This window comes from Pempheris klunzingeri, chromosome 24, assembly GCF_042242105.1.
Source record: "Pempheris klunzingeri isolate RE-2024b chromosome 24, fPemKlu1.hap1, whole genome shotgun sequence".
In the NCBI taxonomy this organism is placed as follows: Eukaryota; Metazoa; Chordata; class Actinopteri; order Acropomatiformes; family Pempheridae; genus Pempheris; species Pempheris klunzingeri.
In genome coordinates this window covers 3,161,319-3,176,153 of record NC_092035.1, presented here as the reverse complement: position 1 = coordinate 3,176,153, position 14,835 = coordinate 3,161,319, and the positions used below count along the sequence as shown (strand labels likewise).

The following is a 14,835-nucleotide window of genomic DNA, read 5'->3' as shown; positions in this document are numbered from 1 at the left end:
TGAAACTGGAGTGAAAGCCGCACACACACTCTCACACACACACACACACACACACACTCTCACTCACACACACCGTCACTGCCCATACCAGCGCAGCCTGTCTCAGTCTGCAGGAGGTGAGCGCACGTCGGACTTTTCCTGAGTTCAGACAGAAGAGAAGGGAGTCAAAGTCATGGGCAAAGGAGGAGAATTAAAGAGAAGTTAGCGCCGGCAGTGAAACAACCCGTGGAAAAACGACTCAGACCGAGGAAGAAGTGTCCGGAGAGGAAAGAGGAACAGGATGGGGATGGATTTCAGCACTCTTCGGACCCTCATCAGCAGATATGTGAGTTTTTACCCGCGGCTACTCTCAGTTTCTTCATCCCGAAGCTCTTTGAGACTCACGACAAACAGAAAACGTGTGCGCTTTGCTTTTTAAAATCACTATTGGTGTCAAATTCCGCCGAAACCGCTACTCATCCGGATTATGTTTCACTCACGAAAGGGAGTGGAAAGAAGCTTATTGGGAAGTGACTTGTAAACTGTCCGATGTTAGAAAAACTAATAATAATGTGATTCTCTAAAGAGAAAAAGTAATGACAGCTTGAATCTTGCAATTCGGCTTATTTAAACACTTGTTTTAAAATAATAAAAGTTCTGTTTGGTGAAGTATTTATGTTCACTCCAGCATTTGCTGATAAGGAATGATTTTGTTAAAACGCCAGATTTTTGAATGAGGTTTGGCACAAGTAAAAAATTCTCAGCACTCACCTTTAGTCAACAAATCAGAGTGGCACATTAAGAATTGAAAGGCGGTGCCACTTGTCTTTATCACTAGTTGTAGTGCAGGATTTGGGAGAGTAGGCTCCATATTCAGTCATGACTGAACATGCCAAGAGATGCAGACAGACAGCAACTATCATTCACTGTAAGGCACTGACAAGTCCTACTCTCAGAATCTCAAGTGTCAAAAAAAAGGGGGATTCATGCAGCGGCAGCTCATTTTGCCTAGTTTTGAATGAGTTAAAATGACTTTCTGTTTGAATTCTTGGATTAATCTGAGTGCTATCCACTCTAATTTATCCTGCTCCTTCTCCCAGTTGAACAAGACTACAAATGGAGCAGTCAGTCACATGAATTATGTAATCCAGTTGTCCCCCCCCCCGCAAGTCAAATCGATGGGCAGCAGTGGAGCAGCCGGCCTATATGGCTGCGAGTTGCATTAGGCTCCACAGTAATGTGTTTGACAATAATCCAGCCAGAGCGAGCCCTGCTCACATGAGAGTCAGCGAGGTTTACACCCAGGCTCCGCGCTCAGCTGAGGCTTAGACACGGCCTCCCAAATGGCTGATTAGATAAAATCCCTGCTGTGTGGAGGGTAAAACAGAGCTTTGTAGTAAGAAACATGCAGAGACGAGCCTGTGACTGGTAGGATGTGGGATGCTGATGAGGTCTGCTGCTGTAATTGATCTGGATAACTGCTTTAGAAAAATGGGTTAGGGTTAAATTGATTGTATTGCTGCTGCAAAAACCCGGATGCAAAGAGACTGCTGGATGCTTAAGATTAGGGTTAGGAACATTTATCTGCGTGTCAATACTGGGCCTGTATGAAATATCAGTCAATAGTAGGAGCCAGCAGCATAATGGAGGATTCTTCCTCCGACTACGTCTGTAAAGTGAAACTAATTATAAATTCAATCTTTATTTAAAAGCCTAATATGTCCATTAGCTGTGCTCTAAAGAACGCACATCCTCATGTGAGTGGTCAGTGAATATTTAAGATAAAAAAAAAACATCTCAGCATGTGACAAGAGTTTGTTTCAAAAGGCCAAAGTGGTGCAACTTGTCTTAAAATTTGTTGGGCTGAATGTTAAAATGAAGGGGATGTTATTAAAGAAAATGAGTCTTACTGCAATTAGCCCTGAACAGGACAGTTTTTGATTTTATATGATTATTTATCTGCGACTTTTATTCAGGAAGCACTTCTTATTATTATTATTTATTATTATTATATTATTGCAGTGATTTCACAATAACTGAAGAATGTAGGCAGTAAGATATATTAACACATCTGTTAATAATCAAGCCTCAAATACAAACATTAGAAAGCGCAATATATGTGCAGAAATAAGCATTAAACACAGCACACACTTTTCAGCCCACCTTGCAAGAAATTTTCCACACAGTCGTTGTATAACGGGTCGTATAATACACCTTCATTTGGAGCCTATAAGCCAAAAAGAAGCCGCTGCTGATGGGAGCACTGAGGGAAAGAGACCATTATTATTTTTTAATTCAAACAGAAAGCGTAGATGAGTTAAGTACTTTTTTTCTCCAAAAAATAAAAGCCTCTTTTCATTGCACAAATAGATTCTAAAATGTAAATAGTACTTAGGTGGTGTGATATTCTGTTCAGTGCCGTTCACAGAGCCGAGATGATAAGTTAATGACCGAGAATGGATTTTGATAATCGCTCTTTTGAATATGCTTGTTCCAGCTTGTCACTGAGAGCTGATTTGCTTTCTCTGTCTTCTGTGATAGTAAACTGAATATCTGTGTGTTAATCAAGAAAACAATCAGCAGATGTAGTAATAATAATAATAATAAATGATAATAAAATCAAGTTTTCAGTGATTGTAATAATGACAAAATGTGGGTGAACTAAACAAGCGACCATAATGAGGTTTGACTTGGTTACCAGTTGTTCAGTTTTGCAAGTCTCTCCAGTTGCTGCCGCCTCTGATGAGGTAACGTGGCTGGGAATGTTATGCAAGCCTATAGCTATCCTTAAAGTGCCACATGTAGAGTTGTACTCACGGCTGTCGCTCCTGTCCAGGCTGAATGGGAACAAAGTGTAATCACAGTGACATGCAGGAGCACGGAGACCCAGTGTACTTGTACTGTATTCACTGTGCTTCCTTTGTTCTCCTCGGGGTAAACTCAGGCTCTCAAAGTTTTAAAAGTATAACTTATTGTTCTACAATACTACAATACTGAAATGAATCTTCTTCTTGTTGCAGTTAATGTCCTGTTGTTTCCATTGATTCTCTACTTGGGTGATTAATAAGCAAGAAGAATGTCCTTGGTAGCCCTTGTAACCTTTTTTTTTAGCATTGATTGAAATAGGTAATGTCAATCTTTTATTAAAATGTGTAATATTGTAATGCTAATCCATCTCAATCTGAATGAATAATTAAATGGGGTACTAGTTTGCGGCAGAAACAAACCAGAGGTGTCTCGTCTGTGTAGAGGGGAGTTAAAAGCAGCCGGGCAGCATTCCTCCATGGCTGACTAATCTGGATTCCAGGACAGGAAGTGCCTCCCCTCTCTCTCTGTCTGCCTTCCTCCCTCACACAGTGGATTAAAGGGTTACTGCTCTTCACCATACCTTCACCCACTTAGTCTAATTCACAGCTACACCTTCAAATCCAAGCCAACCACCGACTGCACCTACTCCTTATTGCTGTATTTTCTAATTGCTACATAAGTTTGTTGGTTTCGGGACAGTCGGGGGCTTTACAGCGTGCTAACTGATGTGTGCATGTGAGGCACGAATAACCGCTAAGAGTAAATGAGTTGTGGCTGGTGATTACACAGCGTTGCTGTTACTTCATGCAGGCTGGTGAGTGAGGAGGTGGAACACAGTAGTAGTCAGGTGACGCAGAGGGCAGCGGATCACATGAACTCCTTGGCTCTGTCTAGTTGTCAATAATTCATAAGCAGACTGGCTGACAATGTGGGCTGACGTTTGTGTGCGCCTGTTATGAAGTCTTTCACAGCAGGGGTGCTCAGTGCGGGGTCCAGGGATACCCCGGGGTGCTTGAGGGGATTCCCTGGGGTCCCCAGAAAAATGAGGAACAGGTAAATGTCATTAACATATAGCTTTTGTTGCATAATGGCTTTTGAAACATGCTCATATGTATGCTAACAGCAGCAGGTTTCCTCTCAACCTCATGCTAATCAGTTAACACCCGCTCGTCCATGCTGTCCACAATCCACAAAGTGCACCAGGGTTAACCTCTTTACAGAAAGGATTTAAGGCTCTCACTAAGCCAGCCGGTCTTGGGATTGTTTCACTGCTCGACTGGCTGCTGCCTCACTTTTCACTCGCATTTGTATTTGTTAACAGGAAGAAACAACATGACTCATATTTCAACTAAATGAACCAACAGAACGGAGATGATCTTGATGAATAAAGATCTGACATATAAACAAGAGCACAGATATTCACATCATCCATTCCCACTCAAGTAGGATACTTTTATTCTAGTATTTCAAATATTACATTTGCTGTTTCCAGCTTATGAAATGTGACGATTTGCTGCTTTTCTGTTTTATATCAGTGTAAGCTGATATGTAATTGTTTGTGGGCTGTTTACCTCAAGTGTTTCTGAGACATCTACGTGTCTTATAAGCCACTGGATCCCATCCTTTTGACCTGTGACCCCTTTTAAAAAGAGGGAATCTCTACTTGTGGTCAGGTCATAGAAAGCTTGTTTTTTCCTCTCAATTTATTGGAATAAAATTCTTCCAGACCTGAAAAATTACCACAAATTCATAAGAACAACAGAGAAAGGTTTAAGAAATAATAACAGAGCTAACTTTCTTTATCTGTCTTATCTGTTTCCTGTTGTCCTATGACCACACACCAACATAAGAGTTGGAATATAAAGTCCGAAGCTGCTTTATAAAGGTTTATCTTCCTCTCACATTGCCCAAACAGCACCTGCTCAAGAGTGCGAGCTCCATTAAGGGGTTGTATCGGTGTCGTTGCAGTAACATTAACAGTGTATCGCAGCCCATTGAACAAGGAGACAGATGATGGATAGCCCAGGGTTAATGGTGCAGAGAGACCTCTATCCAAAGAGAAAGACCAATACAGAGAGAGAGAGAGATGTTGTTTGAACTTGGGTCATCATAATAACATTGCTCCGGGGTGCTAGTGAAAGTGCTGAGGGGGGGGAAGGTACACCTTAATGTTCTCACTGTCTGAGGAAATGATAGCTGGTCGACTCGCTGCTGGAACACACCATTCCCCACGGCCCTCATGTCAGAGGGAGGGAGAGAGAGAGGAAGAAAAGTGAAGTGAGTGTACACCCCCTCTTCCTAAATGCTGATGGTGCACTCTGCGGACATCTCCCCCCCCCACAAACCCCCACCACTTTCCTTTTAGCCCTAATGTCTACCCCTTTTTGCTTTGTTTGCTTGGTACATTAGCAGAACATCATTATAGAACTAATTATTCAGATTATTCTTTTTTGTGATCAATTCCCAGTTGGCCAAATGATTGGTTTTCTTCCTGCTTCCAATATCATCCTCTGAGGATTTAGCCCTCATTAGCTTTTTTTTATCTATTTGTTAATGGTAGATGTTGGAAGGAATTTTGTTTCCTTACATTCAAGTAGAAATTTGTAGTCTTTGGAGCTGATGAGCAGTGCATCAGTGCATCAGGCTGGTTCACGGTGAGCAATGTTACCTTGAGCAAATGTCTTCATGCTTCAGTTGTCGCAGCCTAGAGTGAAGTTATATCCATTTTGTGCTGCATGCGTCCTTTTCCCTGACTTTGTATATATCCGCACTCTGCCTTCTCGGTGTGTGAGCGTACATCCTGAATAAAGGGACGTGATGAGGAGTCTGTACACCTGTAAAAAAGTGGGCTCCACTGCTGCTGTATTCATATCGGCTTCAAATAATTCAGACAGTAGAAGTTCTAGTCTAGCTGGATTTCAATTTGTCATACAACAATGCAAAGTGAAGTTAAAGAGTGAGAAGTTCAAACATTCCCTGCTTTTGTGCAAAGACCAAAGATCATGTGGTCAGGGAGTTAAGTCGTTCCCTTTATTTATGTGTAATCTGCCTATTTGGACTTCTAGGACACCATATTTGTAGTCACACAATAGGCTCATCCTTGCATTCATCTTATTTTTTTTGAAAAATACTGACATTTCAGTGTCTGATTTATCCGACAATATGGAGCTCTTGCAGTTTCTCCTGAGACCGAATGAAGGGGCACTGTGTGAACAGCTGCAAGCCCTGTACTAACTGTACTACAACTTATAAAAGATCTAGTTGCTTCTTCTAATTCTGTCCTGAATTTGTTGCCAAGCAACAAAATGCAAAGCAGTATTATTATTATTATTAGCTGGAAGCGCAGATGATAAATGAACTGCATGTGAAATGTTCAGTATTAAGTTGAAACTACTGAACACTCAAGTGATTTCCATAGTTGACCAACTCATGCACATGAAACAACATTGATTATGATGTAACATCATCGATGCACTTTGGCAGCCACCCTGAAGTAGATGATACGCATTATTGAACTTGGAAATGTCTCTGGAACTGAGATGGCATGTTTTCACTTTTTAGCCTTGGCTCAGAAAGTCCCGGTCAAAAAGGTGCTATCATTCTGCAGTATATGATGGTCATGTAATATTGAGCGCTGAACCTGACAATAGAAGCTCCTCATTACTAAGATGCAGCAGAGTCGTGTTGGAAGTGCTTCTCCAAAAGGCCTCTGAGAATTTGCACCCGACTACACAAAGACTGGAAGAAGAGGAGAGCAATATAAATAACTTTGGTCACATGAATATATTTCTGTGCCACATTACTCAGGCTGAACCCAAATAATGACACCAAATCCTTTAACTGTGCTACCTGTAGTGTTTTAGCATTAATAAGTAATCACCACATTAATATTTGAGTGTAATTGCCACAAACAAAAGAGGCCAAGACGTGAATTTGCAACGCAGCAGGACTTTTACGCTGAGCAGGATTGATTTACAGCACAAAGGTGGGCATGAGTGGCAGGAACGCTGGTGCAATGAAGCGCTGTTATTTATTTCATCCGAAAAACAAAACGAAAGCTTTCCAAAGTTTTGGCGATAGCAGGTAGTGGAAAGAGCAAAAGTAGAATGGAAAGAAAGAAGAGGGAAGAGTAACACTGAGATCAGATGGAGGCTACTAGATGTCATCTGTTTATGATAGTTACATGAGTAATTATTTATAGGTTTGATACCATAGCTTAAGGTGGCGCCTTGGTATCTAATTACTGCACAGTATTGTTTGCTGTAATAAATTCTGGTTTGCCGTGCCTTGGCAACTCAAGGCCAAGCTGCTCTCTATACAAGGCCATTTGTTGTCTGCATATTACTCTTACTTTTAAATGAGGAGCAACCATTAGCATGCGTCTTGCAGGGGTGGAGTGGAGTAAATGTTGGATGGCGTGTGGTGGTGGAGGAGATGAGGCTTACTGGCTTGGCGGACTGGCTTACTTCCATGTTTTGTGCGGCAAACCTGCAACATGTTCTGCCAACATAATGTGCAAAGTACATTTGTGTATATTTTAACAGTATTCAAGTAATTTCCCTCGTTTCATGATCAGTTACTTTGTCCTGCAGTCTCAGCCGTATGAATCACTGAGTGCATCTAATGACTGTAAATAAATTACAAGGCTTCTGCAGCTGTAATAGTGACTATACATGGAGGCACAGCCATCCATTTCCACCATGGCACTTGGCCCACGTCAGGTGACTGGTCTCATGAGGGCCACATGATTCCATTAGGTTCCCCTCACCCCTCTGATTCGTCCTGTGATTCTTACTTTCCCGCTGAGATGTGATAATCACACTCACAGATTTTTTACCGTTAAATACCACAGCTCTCAATGTGTCAGACAAAAAGAATCAAGGAATGATGGGCCAGAGACAACATCTAAAGAAAGAGAGGACGACACGGACAGAGATGATAGAGTCAGTGGTAGAAGTGAGCACAGAGAAAGAGAGGAAGATTGTTAATCTCATGGTTGTCAAGGAGATAATGAAGAACAAACTGACCATATAGTAATTTTCTCCTCTCCTGCACGCTCTCACACTCACATTGAGCGTGTGTGTGTGTGTGTGTATTTATCTTCCTAGGTGACATGGAAGGGCAGTGGGATTCATGGGGACATGTGACGATGAAACACCACGAACAGAACAGAGCAGGGAGCGGTGAGGCTCGACTGAACTGGATATAACTCAGCTGAAGGGAAATTAAGTAAAAACAGCACAACATAGGAGATGTGTGTCATGCCGGCCCCACATTGGAGGATAATTTGGGACAGATTTGGGCTCAGATTCGCCCATTCCGACAATAGCAGGGTTGTTCCTGATTCAAGGCTGATCTGAACAGATAATCCACCCTAATGGTCCTGCAGTGAGAGGAGTTTACAGATAAAATCTTAATGTTAGCGACTGGATCTGAGTCCTCCCTGATTTCGAATAATTGTGTAACAACAGTGATGCCACATTACAGATAACACTAGCAGAGTACAGGACAGTAAAAATATAAAGAGGACCGACATTTTCTGATTCATGTATGTTCTTTAGTGTGTGTTCATGTGTGTGTCCAGTCTGGGAAAGATTACCGGCAACACAAACAGTGTAATGAACACCATTAAGCAGCGGAGTCCCTACAGGACAAACATTAGGGAAGACCGAGAAGTGCTCCCATTAATGAGTAGGAGACAGACGGAGAGAACGAAAAGTTGGGAAATAAACACATTGGAAGAAGATTAAAAGTATTAAAAGCATTTTGGTGCTTTTCTCTGAGCTCCTGGGAGACGAGGAGGCGGCATTACTTTACAGCAGGAAGTGAAAGCGCCAACAGAGTGAGGTGAAACACGTGTACCGTAGACCAGCGGCTAATGGGACTGTCACCCTGAGGAAAATAAAAATGCCTGATGAACAGAACACTCTCAATGAAACCCCACAGGACTGCACATTGTTACCAATAATATAAATGCATCATGGCCTCTACTCTTAAGTGTTTTCTAGGTAGATGAGTCAAGTCAGTAATTACAAATATCTTTAAATATTAAAGAACAGGCATTACTTATATATGTTGCACCTGCAGTCAGCAGCAGGTACGTGACTACAGTTAAAGGAACAGTTCAAGCTTTTTGTCCAGAGTTAAATGAGAGGATTTATACCACTCTCATGTCTGTCCATTAAAGATTAATGGTGTTGCGGGAAGAGTCTTGTTGTCACTGTGAGGTTGCTAGGCAACCGGAGGAGACTCCGGGAAGTTACTGCTCTCCGCCAGGAAATAGTCTGGTGTCAAAGCCCCTCATAGAGCTACAAATAACAGTTTTTTACCAAATGTTTTCTGAAGCGATTCAACAAGGATGTAGGATGTTTCTTTACAAACAAACAAACAAGTGAATAAGCTCATTCCCAGCAGATTGATGCTTTTTTTTAATTCTTCATATTGTGTGGAGTTACCTGTATTTTGTGGCAACTGAATTCCATAGAAACTTGCAGCTTAGTTGCAGCTTGGTTTGTATGTTTTGGACTTTTTATTTATTTTTATTTTTTGGTAAGCTCAGCAGACCATAGCTCCACCCAGCTTCAAACAGTCAGAATCCCCAGACCACATTCTGCCAAAAACATTGCATATCTGCTGTGTCCACTAAACATTCCTTGTCTCTTCAGCACACATAGAAAACACGAAAGTCCTGTGGTGTGGAATTCTGGTGGTGTTGCCCCTGCAAAAGCTGGGCCCGCTGCTGTCAGTGGCAGTGCTGAAGTTATTTAAAGCGAGCACAGTGTCCACAGATCAATGCAGGCACTTAGTGTGACCTGGGTACTCACACACACTCACTCACACAAACACAGACATGTCTAACTGAAGAGTTCGCTGAGGGGCAAAAAGTGCTGCCAAGCATTTGAACCTTTCTTTGAGTGTGTTTCTGTGTCCATCTACCAGCTTGTCACTGTGAAACTGTGTTTATTTGTAGTGTTTCACAAGGAAACCTACAAAAGCAGTAGCCTCAGCACTGAAACTTGTTACTTCTAACTGTCAAGCCTTTAAGATATCTCTTCCCATGTGACCTGAAGGCAGCATTAGGTCAAGTCATGGAGGGTGGATCATGTGACCATCAGCAGCTCTCCCTTCCAGTCCCTCCTTCTCACATACACACAATGACGCAAGTATGAGCAGTGTAAAAGTTTATTCCTTTGCCATCCAAAGAATGGCTGCGCTTATCCACAGGAAATCCACAACAATGCTCTTCTATCCAGCTCTGAGAGCCACAGTGGTGGTTGGCCTCTTAGCCGCTCTGCACCTATCCTGCTTCTACTTCACTGAGTGCTATAACTGCAGCTTAAAACAAGCAATGCCATTAGAGAAGCTTCCCGTGGAGTGGTGTATTAATGTAGCTACAGAGGTAATACGATGGGAAAACATTGGATATTTGTAATTTGCGGTATTTTTTTGCATCATCGAGTAATTATTAAATCTAGAACTAGAAGTAAATGCATGCAGTGTGGTAAAGCAGGCGTATTATCCCAGTTCCCTACTGAGATCTGCTCCATGAAAACCAGGCTAATGAATTTCTCTGTATAGCTGACAGAAGCAGAGGTTATCTCTCCTCTCCTCTCCTCTCCTCTCCTCTCCTCTCCTCTCCTCTCCTCTCCTCTCCTGTTGTCTGTTGTGTATCCACACATTTATCTGCGTAAGAGAAGATTAAACTGTATTCATTCTTTTGCCAGGACACCAAATAACAATAAACCAAAAATAGAGTTATACAATCATACAAAACAAGCTCTCATGTACTTATGAAACTAAGCTACACAACACTTTGAATCTTCAAACTACACAATAAACCAGCACACACACACAGTCGCACCGTGGTCTGCTGACCCACATAGGTAATGAAAGCAGGTGAACGTCTATTTCAGGTCTGTGGCGGCAGGTCTCCAGAGAGTCCACTGCCCTGCAGTTTACACTCTCAGGTCTTTACAGTACGAAACCACGTTGATCTTGATTAATATTATCTCATTACTCACTTTGTCATCTTAATTATTACCAACAGCATCTTTATTTTAGTCCTGTATGAATCCGGTGTAACATGTCTGCACTTTTGATGATTTCCAGAGAAAGCAAAGCCTTGCTCTCATTCCACTTCTTGTGCATTTTGATAAAGCCCCAGATTTGGTCCTGATTCCATGCTTCATCTCCCATCGCCCCTCATGTTTACGCTTTGCTAAGTCAAAAAGGTGCCAGGTTGTAAGATCTTAATCTCACTCAGATGCAACTGAAATACACGCATGATTTCAGTGAATTTCATTACCCAGGGGTTCACAAATCCAAAGCAAATGATGGTATTATCTATTTTTATACAGGCTTCATGTGCTGGCTGTTGTATGATGGCTGCATCAGACTAGATCTCACTCTTCTTCTGCTCAGCAACAAAGGCACTGAACTGAGCTGACGGAAATTGATCCGTCTGTAAACTGCCAACTATTTAGTCATTCCAGAGACTATAACGGCACAAAGTGGGATTGTGTTGTATTTGTGCTCATATTAATTACACAAAATCTCTTGATAGGATTTCACCCTATGTATTTGTGCTACCTCACCATCTGTGACCTACATCACCGAGCCGATCACCACACCTCTATTCGCCACTCCCACACGGCATTCTGATTTTGTATTGGTGTGATCCAGGTGTGTAGTGTGCAAGTATTTCCACAGTGGGGGCTGGATCGGCCTCTCTTGTGTGTTTAGTAGTGGTAACAGGAGCAGTCATAGTAGTGACATAGCAAGTGTACTAAATGTAGCAGTGGTAATGATATACAGACATTAATAGTAGAACAAATAGTTCAAAACAGCTATTTTGCAGTTTATTACACTTAAATGTTTGGTCATAAAGTACTGACTTGTTACTTTATTTCAATCTTTCCAGTCCTGTGTTTTTTTTGTTTTGTGCTTTTCAGACACGAAGGCTTGTGAGGACATGCAGGTGTGCATAATATTAGTCAGTGTTTCACTAACACAGAACCGCACACACACAGGTACACACAGATGCTCCAGCACAAATGCTGAATCCTAAAGTCCACTGACTCTGATTAATACCAGCAGTGCTCTCATGTGATCAGGCCGTCAGAGTGTGTGTGTGTGTGTGTGTGTTTGTGGATGGTTACAAAGCAGTGGGGACAAGAGGGGTCAGATCACTAAATCCCACACAGGCAGACACACACACACAGACAGTTTGGCTTGGTTTTAACTGATTAGTATTCTGTCCTCTCATCTCTGTTAATGCCACATTGGCTTGCTGCTACAACAGTAGCACAGTGAATCAGTCATTTCTCTTTTTCCAGAGCTGCATTGGCTTTTTTTCCTTCCCAATGTGGCCTGCATGTGGAGGGTGTTGATGATTTCCTTTGATAGTCTCCAACCAGGAGCATCACTACGGAGGTGTAACATGGAGTTTTCATCTCCCCTCCTTCATTACAGGCTGGGACACACACATCACTGCTGGGGATTTGTTGTGGCAGTCAGTTTCTGCCCTGCCCCTCCTATTTTCTGACCGATCTCTGATGCGAGAATGTCACGTCGCTGGGAACTATTCTCTGGATATTTTATATGTCGGTGATGAAAAGATGCAGCTCAGTTGTCATGGAGATGGATCTGTTGCTGTGTGATCTCAGTAGATGTCACAATTCCATCCACGCGACACCCCGAGATGCCCTTTTAACACCTTTTTAGTTTTGCATACAGTCTGTGCTAAAAATCTGGAATCGCAGAGCTCTGATTGGCTGCTGATGGTCATAAATGCTTTGTTAATAGGTGTTAGTTCATGAAAGGGAAAAGAAGTGACCACACCGTTGTGGTTAAAGACTGAAGGGTGGAGTTTGAAGGTGGATGGCATCATTATCTTATTCAGTGCGGCCTATTACATAGTGACAGATGGGAAACACAGCTGGTATTTAATCTGTGACTCAGGTAACACATGCACACCCAGGCTGTCACACTCACATATCAGAATATCCTATACACATAAAGATACACACAGAGCTTGACATTAAAACTTTAATCCCCCACGTCATTTGCATTGTAGTTTTTTTTATTTCTCTGCAGGGTGGATGTATGCGCTGTAGCAGTTAATCATTTTATTGCCTCCCAGGCGTACCAGCTGATGACAGCACAAGATCTCCATGTGCATATAAAAATGGTACATGTTCACAGCTATTTTAGACCTCCTCCTGTGCCTTTTTATAAACTTTGAGCCCAGCGCTGAAGAAAGTGGTGACTCTGGCAAATGCTCTGTTCTCTCTACCAAACTCCACACCCCTTATATTTATCCTTTTCAGCCTTTTAGCCAAAACATGTCCACCTAATCTCAAGTGCAGCGCTCAACAGGCAGTAAGATAAACACACACACACACACATCTGTATTTGAAGTTTAGATTTAGGTAAGGAGACAGGTAAGGATTTCCCTTATCTCTGTCGCTCAGTGGCAGCAGAGAGATAACACACACTCGTCTGTGTACATGTGTTCAATCGTGTTTGCGCATATGACACAGAATGTGGATGTGAAAGTGTGTAAAATGTGTGTGTGTGTGTCCTTCAGTGGTATCGCAGAGAGCAGGTTGTCGTCTGCAGCTTTTGTTGAGACTTATTTTCAGGACTGCCTGTTGCAGCCGGAGATAAAACACTTAGGGATTGGCCATCAGTCGAACAACAGCTCAGCCTTAAAAGCTGCACGCAAACAATAGTCAGCTGTGTGTGTTGCAGTGATCCCTCTTTCCTGCTCGCAGTGTCCTGTAAATGTTATCTTTATTTGCCAGGCATCATACAGTACTAACTACAGCATTACTGCAAAGACCAAATCCCATTTTGGTAGTTAAGTTGTTTCCTAGTCTGACACCCATACAGTAAGTTTGGACCAGTAGGTATGTGCTCTGTGATAGCGTGCTGTTGAAGTCATGTCAATCTGTAAGTCATGTTTAAGTCATGTGGAGGTGTAATGATGGATTTATATGCATGATTCCATATTTGCCTGGCTGTGGGAATTTAGAGAATGTCTTCACTTCTTTGATCAGAATGGCTGCCTAACACTCACACTCACACCTCCAATGCTCCACGTTAGATATTGTCCTCCTTGTGTCTTTCCTCAACCCCTAAATCTTTATCTCCTCCGAGTCTTTGGTGGCGCGGGTGGGGTGGAGGGAAGGTGGCCATTTGTTTCAGGAAGTGTGTGTGTGTGTGTGTGTGTGGGTGACTCAAGCTCTTCCTGTTTACAATATGGTCCTGTGTTCCTGATCACAGTGGGGCTTCAGTTGCTGGCTCTCTAATGCTGCTTTCAGGTCCAGTGGGAACAAGGCATGTGACGTTTAAAGCACCAACACGTTGACACATTTACATAAAGTCATTAAAATGGGATGTTTGAAGGTTTAAATCTTGTGGCTGCAACTTTAATGCATTAACATTTTGAATCTAAACCGAAATGCAGAACAAATACAGGAGGACGAGGAACACACACAGGTCATTACACTGGGATTTAAGTTCTCTTGCCTAACATTTAAGACAAAAAGAGTAGAAGTCGAAAGTATTAAGTCAATAAAAGCCAATATCCTTGACATTGAACGTCCCACAGGACAATACGTCATGCATTTGAACATTTAATGCAGTTGCACAGCTTTTTTTATGTTCTGATTATCAAAAGCATTCAGGTTGGTTTCCCGTCTGCAGCTGTGTGTGCATTCAGGCTTCACCCCTTTTCTAATTGTTAAAATTATCCCAGTTGTGCTGTTAAATTAATGCAGAGATACTCAACTGAACCGAAATAGAGAAGTGAGGCTTGTCTGCTAAATATACCTTGTGGACCAATGACTACAGAGGTAACGCTGTGTGTCATTGTTCATGTCCGCCTGCTCTCATACATGTTTGATGTCGCGGAGATGTGTGTGTTTGTGTGCGTATATATATGTGTGTGTGTGATCCCTGAAAGGCTCCCTGCACTTTCTCGTGGCTTTAAGGAAAGTGGATGTGGGTGCTGAGTGAGACAGACAGAAACAAAGCCTGCCAGCT

General features: G+C 42.3%; 1 protein-coding gene across 1 annotated transcript in view; it reads left to right on the top strand.

Moving 5' to 3' along the window:
* The first annotated feature begins 94 nt into the window (after nt 1–94).
* LOC139223503 (phospholipid-transporting ATPase IH-like) overlaps nt 95–14,835 on the top strand; it is a 34,229-nt gene continuing 19,488 nt past the window's right edge. Inside the window, exon 1 of the mRNA XM_070855427.1 lies at nt 95–325. Within this exon, the coding sequence (XP_070711528.1) occupies nt 281–325 (45 nt within the window). The 5' untranslated portion in view covers nt 95–280. The remainder of the gene's footprint in view (nt 326–14,835) is intronic.